Here is a 14,297-nt window from a genome sequence, read left to right on the forward strand (position 1 = left end):
TTGCAGATTGTTTTCTTCTACATAGTGATAAAGATGTTTTGTTAGGACAGAATGACACCAGTTCTTTTGGAAGGCTTTGGATTGAAAGTAAAGAGAAGATGAATGTCAGTAGAAATTCCTTTCTCTTTTGGAGATAAGGAAGGTGGGGGAGCAGACAATGTAGAAATGAAAAGTGTGCCACCCAAAAGATTATAATTATGTACGAAAGAGAACAGAGTGATATATAACCTGGAGGAAAGTGCAGTGAACATAAATTAAGAGAAACACTTTTAAATACAAATATGAAGAGGTCAATGAAACAGGAAGTTGTTTTTTTAAAATTCCAGTATAGTTGATATACAGTGTCATATTAGTTTCAGAGGTACAGTGTAGTGATTCAACAATTCTGTACGTTATTAGGTGCTTAATCATGATAAGTGTACTTTCAATCCCCTTCACCTATTTTATATACCCCAACCAACTACTCACCTCCCCTGTGGTAACTATCAGCTTGTTCTTTATAGTTAACAGTGTGTTTTCAGGTTTGTTTGTTTTTTCTTTCTTTCTTTTTTTGTTTCTTAAATTCTATGTATGAGTGAAATCATACAGTATTTGACTGTCTCTGACTGATCTATTTCACTTAGCTTTGTACTCTCTCGATCCATCTATGTTGTTCCAAATTCATTCTTGTTTTATGGCTGAGTGATATTCTACTATGTGTATGTATCACATCTTCTTTAACCATTCATCTATTTTTCTTTGTTTGTTTATTTTGGGAGAGAGAGTAAGCAAGAAAGCATGGGGAAGGTGCAGAGAGAGAGAGAGAGAGAGAGAGAGAGAGAGAGAGAGAGAGAGAATCCCAAGTAGGCTCCACATTATCAGTGCAGAGCCTGACATGCGGCCTAATCCCACAAACTGTGAGATGACGACCTGAGCCAAAATCAAGAGTTGCATGCCCAACCAAAGGAGCCATCCAGGCGCTCCTCCATTCATCTATTAACAGACACTTGGGCTGCTTCCATAATTTGGCTGTTGTAAATAATGCTGCAATAAACAAAGGAGTGCTTGTATCTTTCTGAATAAATGTTTTTGGGTTTTTGTGTGTGTGTAAATACCCAGTAGTGGAATTACTAGATCATATAGTAATTCTGTTTAATTTTTTTGAGGAAGATAAAGGTTTGTTTTATTGAATAACTGATCTATGTAATTGCTGTGGCCACTATGTACGTATAAGAAAGAGGATGTTTTATTTATTGGTCTCTTGCTCCTTGGACAGAGTCTTCATGATTTCCTCCTTCTTGGCTTGGAGGTGCTCTTCACAAACTTTGTCTGCTTCCTTGGTCCTCCATCATTGGGCCTAAGCCTTTTTAGCCAGAAGTTGTTTGAGAGTCTTGCCTGCCTTCATCTTGTGGATGTGTTCCATGAGAATCCACTTGTTTTTGAACAAGTTACCCTTGACTTTCAGGTGCAGGCTGTGAAACACGTGGCAGTCAGTCTTCTTAGATTCATGGTGTCTGCTGAACAATGGCACAGAATTCTCATTCTCCTCAGCCAAGTCACCTTCTCAGGCATTTGAGCCTTGGCAGTACTTTTCTCTTATTGATGCCCATATGCTTATCTTTCTGGAAGGCTAAGGTGTTTTTCTGGCACTGAGCCTGGGAATGGATGGTCACAGACTTCTGGATGATCAGCCCATTCTTGATCAGTTTCTGGATGTACTCATGGGAGTTGTCATTGGTGATTTCATTAGTCTCATGGGATCCAACCAGACCTTTCTGCCACAGTGGAGGACCCTGGAGACAAGCCTCTTTTGAAGCCTGAACATACTTACGGCTGCTACCGCAGCAGTAAAAGGAAAATATTTTTAACTTTTTGAGGAGCCTCTATATTGTTTCCAATAGTGGCGACACCAGTTTGCATTCCCATCAACAGCAAGAAGGTTCCTTTTTCTCCACAATCTTGCCGACATTTGTTGTTTCTGTGTTTCTGATTGTAGCCATTCTGACATGTGTGAGGTGGTATCTGATTGTGGTTTTGATTTCTGTTTCCCTGGTGATTAGCAATGTTGAGAATCTTTTAATGCATTTGTTGGTCGTCTGTATTTCTTCTTTGGAGAAATATTTGTTCACGTCTTTTGCTTATTTTTAAATTGGATTAATTGCCTTTTGGGTTTGGAAATGTCAGTTCTTCCTATATTTTGGATACTAAGCCTTTATCAGATATGTCATTTGAAAATATCTTCTCTTTTTCAGTAGGTTGTCTTTTGGTTTTATTGATTATTTCCTTCACTGTGCAGAAGATTTTTATTTTGATATAGTTCCAATGGTTTATTTTTCCTTTCTGTTTTCCAGGCTAAAACTGAGGAAGTTTTAGTGTTGAACATGACTTGTTTGCAGAAGAACAGAGAGGGGTTAATGGATAACAAAGTAGTTTGATATTTGAGCAGTATGACAATCCAAAAGGCCAAGTGTTATTCTGGGCCATACTGGAAAAGGAATTTCTCAAAATTTGAAGGAGGGAGAGAGAAATACCAGAAGCCTACTTTATCTCAGGAGCGGTGGCTAAAAGAGATTTGTCCACAGTAAATCAGCAAATTTTATTTGCCTACAATATGAGAGAAATCACTGCATTGGGAATGTCCCCATATTTGCAGAAGTATGGGCTAAAACCTTATTTTTCTTATGAAATTTAGAATACCTTCATCACTGGAGATCATTTTTGCAATGAGAGCTGATATTGCTCTGTAAGGTTTAAACAGTCAAATGTGCTGCCACTGAAGTTTTGTTGTGTAGGATCTAAAGGTATGTTTAAGAGGCAGGCCTGTGGGGAGGCATTAGATTAATTTTCAAGTTAGATTTATCCCAAAGAAAAACACTTTGATGCTGTTAATGTGTGTACTACTCATCATGAGAGATAGTACGTCTTGAATTGCTTTCCAGGTGCATTTGAGTAGCAATTAAATACTTGATAAAAGAAATGAACAGACATATTATGTATTAATTATGCCAGTGATCCACATCACATGGCAAGCAGTAAATCTGTGGGAGCATAAATTGGTGGATACTTTAGATTGGCTGATCAAGGACATTTACACTGAGATTTAAATTACAAGAAGTAGTTGACTATTTAGAAATGCAGAAAGACCTTTCCAGGTAAGGTAAGGGCAAAAGCAACAAACTGGGAATGAACTTGACCTGTTAGAGGACCACAAAGAAGGCCACTGAGGCTGGAGTGGAGGGGCCTGGGGTGGAATGGTAGGACATAAAATTGGAGAGAGGTAAAGACTATGTAGTACTTTGTAAGTCAGGATGAGAAATTTCGATTCAGCGCTTAGTGAGATGGGAAGCCATCAGTATGTTTTAAGTGTAAAAACACTCTAGCTGGTTGTGGATTATGGAGTAGAAGAAGGCAAGAGAAGATGAGGTGGAGTTGGAAGAAGGCAAGATCTAGGTTTGGGCAATTGTCCAGAACTGAGGTGATAGTAATGGGGTTGGAGAAAAGTGAATGGAGTTAGAAGAAGTTGAAAGAAAGAAGGTGTGGTGAAAGAACCCAGGTGGGCAGGCAGGTAGGATAAACCTCTAGGTCTAAGTAGGGAAAACATCACCTCTCTTACAGGAACTTTGATTTGCATTCAGGCTAGAAGGACGTCCCACCTTTTAAAAACCAGTCTTCCCAAGTCACTTATCATTGACTTCTGATCTCTAGAGATATTTCCATAATCAGGGAGTTGCATTTTTTATCCCGTTTGCTTTCTTTCTAGACAGGCTTCTTAGATAGCAGGAGTGGGTACTGGGTAAGAGGGGTTCTGAGGATGGTGAACTTGCCTTAAGTAAAAACTGAGGTACTGCACACAACCACTTACTTGGGTAGCCTCATAGTTCAAAAAGAAGAGGCAGGGAGGCTTAGTGCTTATTGGGTTAAGGGCCAGGGATTTTACATACCTAATCTCATTCCTCTTTTTGATAACTTTGTAAGGTGCATTTCAAATTCCAGTTGTATGTGGTATGACAGAGAGAGAGACAGACAGACAGACAGAGACAGAGACAGAGACAGACTCAGATTTTTTATTCTGCCCAAAGTCACAGAACATGTAAACGGTTAGAACCAGGACTGGAATCAGAATGGGGCTCTCTGTACCCTCCACACTGCTCCTGAATTGGAGTGCATCTGTTTTCCTTCTTTTCTCATTGCCACATAGATTCTGTGAACTCATCCTGGGGGAGGCCATGGTTTCTCTTTGTTATATGTACTATGTACTATGCTTGCCTCCCCTACCTGGCATAAGTGTCTACTAAAATGCTCAGCAAACATGCCTGCATGGAGGCAACACGTCCTGCTTGCTGCCACAAGCTGGGGTGAGAGGCGAAGCAGGGCTGGTGAGATGGATTGCTTTGCCACTGCTGCTAGGGATGGGGAGCGACTCTACTGCCTGTGCCTTGCCTTCAAGGCATTTTCCATTTCCTAGCCCCCTCTTCCTCCTCTCCATCCCTCAGTTTTCGCCCCTCCACCCATCCTTTTCAGCTCTGGCCCTAGGGAAGCATCCCTTGCCGCGGGGCTGACAGCACTAAGGGGTGTGGGGTCCTTGTTCTCTGTGCTCTAGCTCTGTGCGGAGAGCTTCGTTCCCGGGCGCCTGGTGTCCAGCGGGCATTGATGTCAGGCGCTGGCGGAGCGCTGCCTACAGACGGTTGACCTGGACCCTCCTCCACACTCACTTCCTTCGTCGCCCCCTCCCTCTTCCCTGTACTCGGGCTCCGGCTCTCTATAAAAGGCGGGAGCCTGGGGTGCCACAGCAGCGCTGAATTTCAGCACCATGGAGAGCCCCCGCCTCCGGCCGCTGACCGTCTTGGGTGCCGCCCTGCTTTTTCTGCTACCGCTATTGGGTGCCCGTGCCCAGGAGGACGTGGAGCTCCAGCCCCGAGCCCTGGACGTCTACTCCGCCGTGGAGGATGCCTCCCACGAGAAGGAGCTGGTGGGTATCTTCCAGATCCCCCTTGGTTGCCCCCCAGTCCCTTCCTCTGTACGCGCGTCTGTCCTCTCTCCCTCCCCACCCCCGTTACCAGAGTCCGAGTGCTCGGAGATGAGCCCAAAGACAGCGCTCCCGCTGCCATCTGAAAATCGTCTGGAGCCCACTGGCTACAGGCAGTTTGTAGAGCGAATCCCTTGTCCCGGGCCCTTGGAGCAACAGGAGCCTCAGCCGTTAAGGCACTTGCGGGTCAGTACGGTCAGTATGAGAGACCGTGCTCGCTAAGTTACTACCTCTCCACGGTCCCTTTCTATCCTTGGAGTCCCAGGACAGAGTGTTTGTGTGGTTCTGGGGCTCCTTGTAACTAGGACTGGAAGGGAAGTGAGCACCTGAGCTGGGCTGGCAGCCAAGGCAGCAACTTCGGCTCTGGCGGGGGCGGTGTGTTACAGATCGAAGCGCTACAGGAAGTCCTGAAGAAGCTCAAGACTAAAAGTATTCCGATCTATGAGAAGAAGTATGGCCAAGTCCCCATGGTAAGGCTTTGGGGTCCTCCCCTTCCCCATATTTTTGTCTAGAGGAAATATGCCACCTTGAGTCTTATACATGACCTTTCCCTCAGAATGTGCTTAAATCAGGTAATGGGTTTGCAGGATTCTGTGGGCTTCCCTTTGTTTTACATCCCCTAACGTGGTCCTTGGTCTCTAAGGGCAAAGGGTAAAATAGGCATTTTGGAGGACCCAACAGCTTGTGCCAGGAACCAACTCTTGGCTGTCTGTGTGGAAAGGAGCATTTCTTGAAGATGAGCTGCTTTTTCATCTCATGAGGAATTCTCTGAATTGGAAGAGCCCTTAAATCTACTCAGCTCTTGTTCCTCTGATTTTCCTCTTGCCTTCTGGGGCAATGCCAATTTTTTTGAACCATGTTTTAAGGTCCAAATTCTTGATTAACGGCATGCCACTTTCCTTGGGGAACACATACATACACATATTCTCTCTCTCTCTCTCTCTCTCTCTCTCTAACACACACACACACACACACACACACACACACACACACACTCCTTTGGGCTGAGGAGGCTGAAAGCAGTGGGTAGAGATTGTGAGAAATAGGTCTATTGTTTATTTCTTAGAAAAATGTCTGGTTGATTTTCTTTCTTTTGGATAAACTACCAAAGGAACCAGTAAATGTGTCTCCCCCACCAAAAAAAAAAAAAAAAAAAAGTGAAATAAAGTGGGAAGTGCTCAATAGTTTACCTTTCCTTTTATGTTCTCTCACTGACAATGTAAGCACAAGGCTCTCTGTGTTTCAGGCCTGACTATACTTGGACCTCTGGTGATGGTGGTAGGTTGCCCCTATCATTCCCAGGAGTCAGAAACAGTGTTGATGGGAGATGTGGCCGTTGGGAGCCTGGGTGTGTATATGTGGGAAGACCGCACCTTGTGTTGTTTGCAGTGCCACGCTGGGGAGCGGTGCGCAGTGCGAAAAGGAGCGAGGATTGGGAAGCTTTGCGACTGTCCCCGAGGAACCACCTGCAATTCCTTCCTTTTGAAGTGCTTGTGAGGCTTTCGCCCTCTTCCGTGAATCCCCACCGCCCCGCCTCCCCCGAGAGGACCACACCTTCATCCCTGGGGTTTGGCTTTAGCAACAAAGTTTGTGTTTCCCTCTGAGGGTTAAAGGGGCTCTTGTCCTGCTGTTTTCAAATAAAAGAATACATTAGATGTTTCCGTGTGAAGGATTCATGTGCATAGTGTTCTTATTCATCTGACAAACTCTTACCCATCTTTGTGTAAAGAAGCGGAACTTTGCTTTGAAAACTGTATTTTTGTATGTGGTGTGGCAGAGTGAACATTAGATTTCGTTACTCTTGGTAGGTGACATCACAACCTGGAAAATAACCCCAAATGACACAAATTGCAGCATGTACAAATTATACATAATAAAGTGTTTTTAATAATTGCTCTTACTGCATCATTGTTTCTATGTTGTAAGTAATGTAAGTAAGAATGGTGGAATTAATCATGCTGTTGTTTTCAGAGAGATGGATTTTAAAAATAGCAGTCTGTTGGGAGAATAGCACCTTGGCTCCAAGAAGTTTTCATCATTAATTAGGAGTTTGCCACACAAGCTTTGGTGCGCTCTATTTTTCTTTAATTGCAGTTGTGTGTGTGTGCAGGGGAGGGGTGGTGGTGGTGGTGGTGGTGTGTGTGTGTGTGTGTGTGTGTGTGTGTGTATGAGATGGTTGGAGTTGAGCTGATGCGATATTGTTTATTAAAGCCTTTAGTGGAGGCTTTCCTTAATTTTCACATATTCTTTCCCCTTAATTTTCACATAAGACCAATAAAAGATAAATTGTTTCAGACTTTAGCCTCATTAAATGCAATTCAAAAAATTGAGACTTTTTGGCTATTCCTTTATTAGTAAATATTCATTGATAAAAAATGGATTCTTTGGGGTTTGTTTATCTAAAGGAAGGGAAATAGCTGTATTAGGTGCTTTAAGAGTGTGACCCAATCATTCCCACTGCTTAATATATAAACTTGGAAAAATTCTGTGTTCAAAGGAAAATAGTCATTTTAGTAGCTAGTTTTGAGGAGGCCAAATGAAAACTGATAGGTGGTAGAGTCAACTGAAGAAATATAAAAATCTTTGGTAAAGGTTAGTAATCTTTAAATGTTTTTGAGCGCTTACCCGAGGTCACATTTCTGAGGGTTTAAACCAGAGTAAACAACATTTAAGAAGCAGCATCAAGAATGGATCAAGAAGATGTGGTTTATCTATACAATGGACTGCTACATGGCAATGAAAAAGAATGAAATCTGGCCATTCATGCAATGTGGATGGAAATTGAGGGAGTTATGCTAAATGAAATAAGTCAGGCAGAGAAGGACAGATACCATATGTTTTCACTCATAAGTGTAACAGGAGAAACTTAACAGAGGACCAAGGGGGAGGGAAAGGGGGAAAAATAGTTGGGGAGAGGGAGGGAGGCAAACCATGAGAGACTCTTGAATAGTGAGAACAAACAGGCTGATGGGGGAGGGTGAGAGGGGAAGGGGTGATGGGCATGGAGGAGGGCCCTTGTCTGGATAAGCACTAGGTGTTAATATGGAAACCAACTTGACAATAAACTATAAAAGAAAAAATAAATAAAAATAAGCAGCATCAAGAGAAAAACAGGTGCTTACAGTTTCCCAATGCAAATTTGCAAGGTTCCTGCATAATATAAGCATTAAAAAGGAACATCCCAGGGGCACCTGGGTGGCTCAGTTGGTTAAGCATTTGACTTTGGCTCAGGTCATGATTTCACAGTCCGTGGGTTCGAACCCTGCGTTGGGCTCTGTGCTGACAGCTCCAAGCCTGGAGCCTGTTTCAGATTCTGTGTCTCCCTTGCTCTCTGCCCCTCTCCCACTTTTACACACACACACACACACACACACATACACTCTCTCTCTCTCTCTTTCTCTCTCAAAATAATAAACATTAAAAAAGTTAAAAAAATTAAAAAGAAAGAAACGTCCCTCCACTGCTTCCTGGGGAGATAGTGTGTGCTGATAGAAAATATTCTCATACACAATTGCTATTGGCAGTATTCTAATTGTTACTATTAGCACATGGTTCATTCTCTTAATAATCTTGCAAGATAAATATTAGTACATTTTTTAGAGGTGGAAGTAGAGGTCAAGAGAGATGATGAAAGTCATCTTGGTCAGGTCACATAATCTTAAATTGTGATTTCAACTCTAATTCCTCTGATTCCCAAGATTTATTCGCCTTTTCCTTCCATGTCACTCTGGGCAATTGAACAGGTTGTTTGGACTCCCACATTCCCTAGAAAGCACTTCTTTCTTTAATAGAAATTAGCTCACTGGGGTATCAATGTATTTTGGGGGGATCACAGTGCGATTTGAATTCGTATATGACAGGCTTAGTTGTGATTGAAATGTGTTACATTTTAATCTTGAAAAACTGTCTAGAGTTCTTTAATGGTTTCATTGTCTGCTACTTTTCCAGAAAATATTTAGGTTAAAATCCTGACCACATTCTTGAGTCCCTCAACTGTTCCCATTTGCATCATTCTTTTTTTTTCATTTTTCATTTCTTATGAATATAATTTTTTGTCAAATTGGCTTACATACAGCACCCAGTGCTCATCTCAACAAGTGCCCTCCTCAATTCCCATCACCCACTTTCCCCTTTCTCCCACCCTTCATCAATCCTCAGTTTGTTCTCTGTATTTAAAAGTCACATATGAGTGAAAACATATGGTATCTGTCCTTCTCTGACTGACTTACTTCACTCAGCATAATACCCTCCAGTTCTATCCATGATCTTGCAAATGGCATGATTCCATTCTTTCTCATTGCCAAGTAGTACTCCATTGTGTATATATACCACATCTTCTTTATCCATTCATTGGTTGATGGACATTTAGACTCTTTCCATGCTTCAGCTATTGTTGAAAGTGCTGCTATGAGCATTGGGGTACATGTACCCTATGCATCAGCACTTCTGAATCCCTTGGGTAAATTCCTAGCAGTGCTATTCCTGGGTCATAGGAGAGTTCTAGTTTTAATTTTTTGATGAACCTTTGCACTGTTTTCCAGAGTGGCTGCACCAGTTTGCATTCTCAACAATAGTGCAAGAGGATTCCCCTTTCTCCACATTCTCACCAGCAACTATAGTCTTCTGATTTGTTCATTTTAGCCACTCTGACCAGAGTGAGGTGGTATCACAATGTGGCTTTGATTTGTATTTCCCCAATGATGAATGACGCTGAGTTGACCATCTGAATGTCTTCTTCAGAAAAATATCTATTCATGTCTTCTACCCATTTCTTCACTGGATTATTTGTTTTGGGGTGTTGAGTTTGGTAAGTTCTTTATAGATTTTGGAAACTAGCCCTTTATCCAATATGTCATTTGCAACTATCTTTTCCCATTCTGTCAGTTGCCTTTAAGTTTTATTGTTTCCTTTGCAGTGCAGGAGCTTTTGATCTTGGTGAGGTCCCAATAGTTTATTTTTGCTTTTAATTCCCTTGCCTTTGGAGATGTGTTGAGTAAGAAGTTGCTGTGACTGAGGTCAAAGAGGTTGTTCCCTGCTTTCTCCTCTAGGATTTTGATGGTTTCCCATCTTACATTTAGGTCTTTCATCCATTTGAGTTTATTTTTGTATATGCTATAAGGAAGTGGTCTAGTTTCATTCTTCTGCATGTTGCTGTCCAGTTCTCCCAACGCCATTTGCTGCAGAGACTGTCTTTTTTCCACTGGCTACTCTTTCCTGCTTTGTCAAAGATTAGTTGGCTATAGATTTGTGAGTCCAATTCTGAGTTCTCTCTTCTATTACATTGGTATATGTGTCTGTTTTTGTACCAAAACCATACTATCTTGATGAGTACAGCTTTGTAGTAGAGGCTAAAGTCTGGAATTGTGATGCCTCCCACTTTGATTTTCTCGTGTCATTCTTAAATAAGATCAGGATATTGCTTTAATCATTGATCAGTGCAATGGACACCTGGGGATAACACTGAGACGTGCTTCTGATTACAGCCTGGAATGCTTTTCCAAAAGAAAAGAGCTGCTGGTGGACTTCATGGTTCAAAGACCAGAATAAAAACTCTGCTCCAAACCCCTTTAACTCCTTCACCCCTAATTCTACTATGTCACCCTTTTCTTTCTTGTTCAATTTGACTAAAGGATATGGACTTATGGAGAATTGGTGATGAGGAATCTGAGGACTGGGTATGAAAAGGCTTTTTCCAAAAGTTTTGTCCGGGGATCCAAGTTTTAAGTTCATGGTGGTAATGGCATTCTCTACTAATGATGGCGACATTTAATCTGAAGTGGCTTGGTAGAAGTAAGCTTGCTTTTTCATTCAATCAGTATTAGACCTCCTCTTCAAATAGGATGTTTTAATATGTTTAATGACTGAAGGTCTCTGTGGTAGAGGATAAGAATGTTGAATATTAAAAAATTTTTTAATGAGAAAAGTGGTTATCCATGTGCAGTCACCCATGGATGAGCCCCAAAGATCTTCTAAGATTGGCTGAAGGGTCAGAAATCTGAGCATTGACAGGCATCTGTATCTGAAGATCTGGAGAATATTACAGGCATAGGACTGGTGCATGTAACGCAGTGGTTCTCACGGGGCTTAGAGGTGACGGGTGAGAGTTATCAGAGGACTTTTCTCAACTACACACAACCACTGCTCCTTCTACAGTAATTGCTGATGTTACACCCTTTACCCTATGTCAGAATCTGGAGGTTTTGGAGGGACACATGGTGTACCTAGGCACCCCCACCCCCCCTTACAACCCTGATAATGGTACATCTGATTCTGGGTATTGGCAAAGATTCTTTCTTTCTTTTTTTTTTTTAAATAGTTTATTGTCAAATTGGTTTCCATACAACACCCAGTGCTCTTCCCTACAAGTGCCCCCCTCCATCACCACCACCTCTTTTTTCTCCCCTCCCCCTTCCCCTTCAACCCTCAGTTCATTTTCAGCATTCAATGGTCCAAAGATTCTTTCTTGATCAAACTTGAGTCAGGCTCCTGAACCTTCTTCTGGGCCTATCTGTGCACTTCCTTATAAAATCCAGTTTTAGCAAAAACTCTGCTAAATCAATTTATCAAGAGCCCCCCATCCTTCTCATTTTACACTTCTCATCTCCCTTAGGGATGCTGGCCTGTCTTTAGCAAAGATCCTGTCTGGTTGTTTAACTGAGATTTCCTGACTCCTGATGTTTCCAATTGGTAATTTCCCATCCACTGACCCACTACCCTGCCTCTTGGCTATAAGTTCTTACTTGCTCATTTTATATTAGGAACTGAGCCCCGTACTATCCTGAGTCTCTTTGCTCCTATTGCAGTGGTCCTGAACAGAATCTATTTATATGACTTTAACTACTGTCCAACTCTGGTTTTTCTTTGACAGGGAAGTATAGTTAGGGAAGATTATTTAGGAATGTGGGGTTTAAATAAGGTCCTCAGATGGTTCTGTTAAGTGACCAACATTAGAACCACTGCAGTGCTGAGCTAGTTGTTTATATGATCCCATTCATTCTATACTTTTTTGAGTGCTTTCCATGTGCTGGGTATTTAGAACATAATGATAAACAAGATAGAAAGAATCCTTGTTCTTAGGGGGTCTACAATCAAGTGATTTATAACCTTTTTGTGAGAATAGATAATAAGAAACAAATAAAAATGACAAATCATGATAAGTTCTTTGAATTTATTTATCTTTGAATTTACATTGACATGTTTATGCACTAATAGAACTTGTTTTTTTAAAAACACTTTTCACTTAGAGAGAAAGAGACAGGGATAGAGATATAGATAGAGCAAGTAAGCAAGATGCCTTTGTGCTGTGCTGGGGAGAAAGGTTGAGGGAGAAGACATTTGGAAAAGGAATTTAGGGAAAGAACATAAATATCAAATGAGCATTTATTCAATTATTTCCTGGGTGGTGGTGTATATTGGAAACCCCTCTTTCTGATCTTCAATGAAATGTTCAGTAAATTCTTTGCTACGGTAACAATTGATGTGATTTTATTGATAAATACTTATTTTAAGATTTTTTTCATTCCATAAGTTTATTTACAAAATATCAAGTATGTTGAATTCAAGAGTTTGATTCATTTTTCTTTTTTTTTTTAAATTTTTTAAAATGTTTTTTAATTTATTTTTGATACAGAGAGAGACAAAGCATGAGAGGCGGAGGGGCAGAGAGAGAAGGGGACACAGAACTGGAAGCAGGCTCCAGGCTCTGAGCTAGCTGTCAGCACAGAGCCCGACGCGGGGCTCGAACCCACAAACGTGAGCCCAAGCCGGAGGCTTAACCGACTGAGCCACCCAGGCGCCCCTGATTCATTTTTCTAACATATTATATCTCTTAAAACGCTCCTTTTCACATCTGTTTAAGGGATTAATGAAAACATCCTTATTTCTTAAGCAGTTGGTGTCTTACTACAAAAAAAGGTTCAGCAAACCCGGATCCAAAGTACACAGTCATCATATTAGTTACCGCCACTTGTTTTCCACTGAAAATGGCAAAACCTTCCCTAGGCCCCCTCACAGCGGCCCTTACAGACCACCGGGGCTGTCAGCCTCCAGGTGCTCAGCCCCAGCATCGCGATGTTGGGAGTTTGTGAAGGGCCAGAGACCCAAGATGAAAGGAGTGGCCTCAGCACTTCTTTTCTATCTAATACCTAGCATGGTAAGATAGGTGCAACCATTTATTCATCCCGTTACTCATTAGTCAACAAATATTTTTGAGTGCCTACACTATGTCTGGCACTGTGCTAGGCTCTAGGGATATAACAGAGAGGAAAACAGTAAAAATTGCCACCCTCAAGGAGCTTTTGATTTTATGTAACAAGACAGCTCTGTTTAAGTGGAACCCATATAAGTAAACTCATGGAGGGAGAACGATTCCTACAGTGGCTTTGAATCCTTCTTCCTTGGAATTTGCCTGTGTCATCTCTTCTTTTAACCGTTCCTGTATGATGCTCGCCACTCTCATTTTTTTAGGCTGCCTATAATTCCTTTTATCTGTGTATTTTGGCTTCGGACATTTGTTTCCATCCCCCTTTGGCTCCAATAACTTATTTTGCATAAGCTCTCCAACCACACTTTGACACTGATCTCCTAATGAGTTCTCAGTTTTACCCTCTAACCCCTAATCTCTGTGGTTGCTGTAAAAGACCCACTACCTCCTCCTCCTCAACTTTTCAACAGGTCCCTGGGGCCAGGCCCAATTTCTCTTTAGCCATTCGATAAGGAGAATCTGATAACATTCACCACAGGCCAGAGGGGCCTGCTCCCAGTTTTATTCATGAACACTTCTGCATGAAAACCCGCTTTGTTTGGACGAGAAAGTCTGAATCTGTGTGTGCAGAGCTGCACACACTCGGCCCTGGTTTTCTGTCCATCGTCTCTGTTTCCCCAGGGCACTGCCATGCTGTCACCAAGGACAACTGCACACACGGCTGTCTGCTCTCTGGATGATTGAAACCATTAATAATTTACCAAACTCTGGCTGCTGCCTTTCATTGATTACCACTATGCTAATGATGTCCCTCAGGAAAAGAGAAAAGTAATGCCTTCTCCAATGCAGGCTCAGTGGAGACAGACCATAGTTGATGAAATAAACCAGGGGTGGGCGTTTTGCCTTGAATGTTTCTGAATTCTTCTTTTGCAGAGATAGAGGAGGTATAAGTAGGCCTAATCAGATATAATAAGGTAGGTAAAGATTCTGTTTGAATATCAGTGTCAGTGTGCTGCTAACGTGGCTCCGATTTAGCCTGTCTGTTCTTTCAGGTAGGAGATGGAGTCACTTTTACTGAGATGTGTTCTT

The 14,297-nt window shown here is 41.9% G+C and overlaps 1 protein-coding gene and 1 pseudogene across 3 annotated transcripts; one reads left to right on the forward strand and one right to left on the reverse strand.

Moving 5' to 3' along the window:
• Positions 1 to 1,225: 1,225 nt before the first annotated feature.
• On the reverse strand, positions 1,226 to 1,804 carry LOC115294177 (annotated as a pseudogene).
• Positions 1,805 to 4,366: 2,562 nt separating this feature from the next.
• On the forward strand, positions 4,367 to 6,898 carry CARTPT (CART prepropeptide). Of its 3 annotated transcripts, XM_029941460.1 has the most exons (4): positions 4,367 to 4,948; positions 5,311 to 5,475; positions 6,252 to 6,283; positions 6,395 to 6,486. In XM_029941460.1, exons 1-3 carry the CDS (start codon positions 4,790 to 4,792, stop codon positions 6,255 to 6,257), a joined length of 330 nt encoding a protein of 109 aa, XP_029797320.1. In that variant the 5' UTR covers positions 4,367 to 4,789; the 3' UTR covers positions 6,258 to 6,283; positions 6,395 to 6,486. The 3 variants fall into 3 exon arrangements, with proteins under 3 accessions (XP_029797320.1, XP_029797317.1, XP_029797318.1); XM_029941457.1 differs by lacking the exon at positions 6,252 to 6,283 and having other exon boundaries at positions 4,412 to 4,948; positions 6,395 to 6,898; XM_029941458.1 differs by lacking the exon at positions 6,252 to 6,283 and having other exon boundaries at positions 4,464 to 4,948; positions 5,392 to 5,475; positions 6,395 to 6,898.
• Positions 6,899 to 14,297: the final 7,399 nt, after the last annotated feature.

The sequence above is a fragment of the Suricata suricatta genome, chromosome 6, assembly GCF_006229205.1.
Source record: "Suricata suricatta isolate VVHF042 chromosome 6, meerkat_22Aug2017_6uvM2_HiC, whole genome shotgun sequence".
NCBI classification, from domain to species: Eukaryota; Metazoa; Chordata; class Mammalia; order Carnivora; family Herpestidae; genus Suricata; species Suricata suricatta.

Excerpts from the sequence above, each read along its gene's own strand:
- CARTPT (XM_029941457.1), top strand. The coding sequence starts at position 4,790 with ATGGAGAGCCCCCGCCTCCGGCCGCTGACCGTCTTGGGTGCCGCCCTG. Across the intron at positions 4,949-5,310 it reads CCTCCCACGAGAAGGAGCTG|GACTGGAAGGGAAGTGAGCA; the intron begins GTGGGTATCTTC and ends CCTTGTAACTAG. Across the intron at positions 5,476-6,394 it reads AGTATGGCCAAGTCCCCATG|TGCCACGCTGGGGAGCGGTG; the intron begins GTAAGGCTTTGG and ends TGTTGTTTGCAG.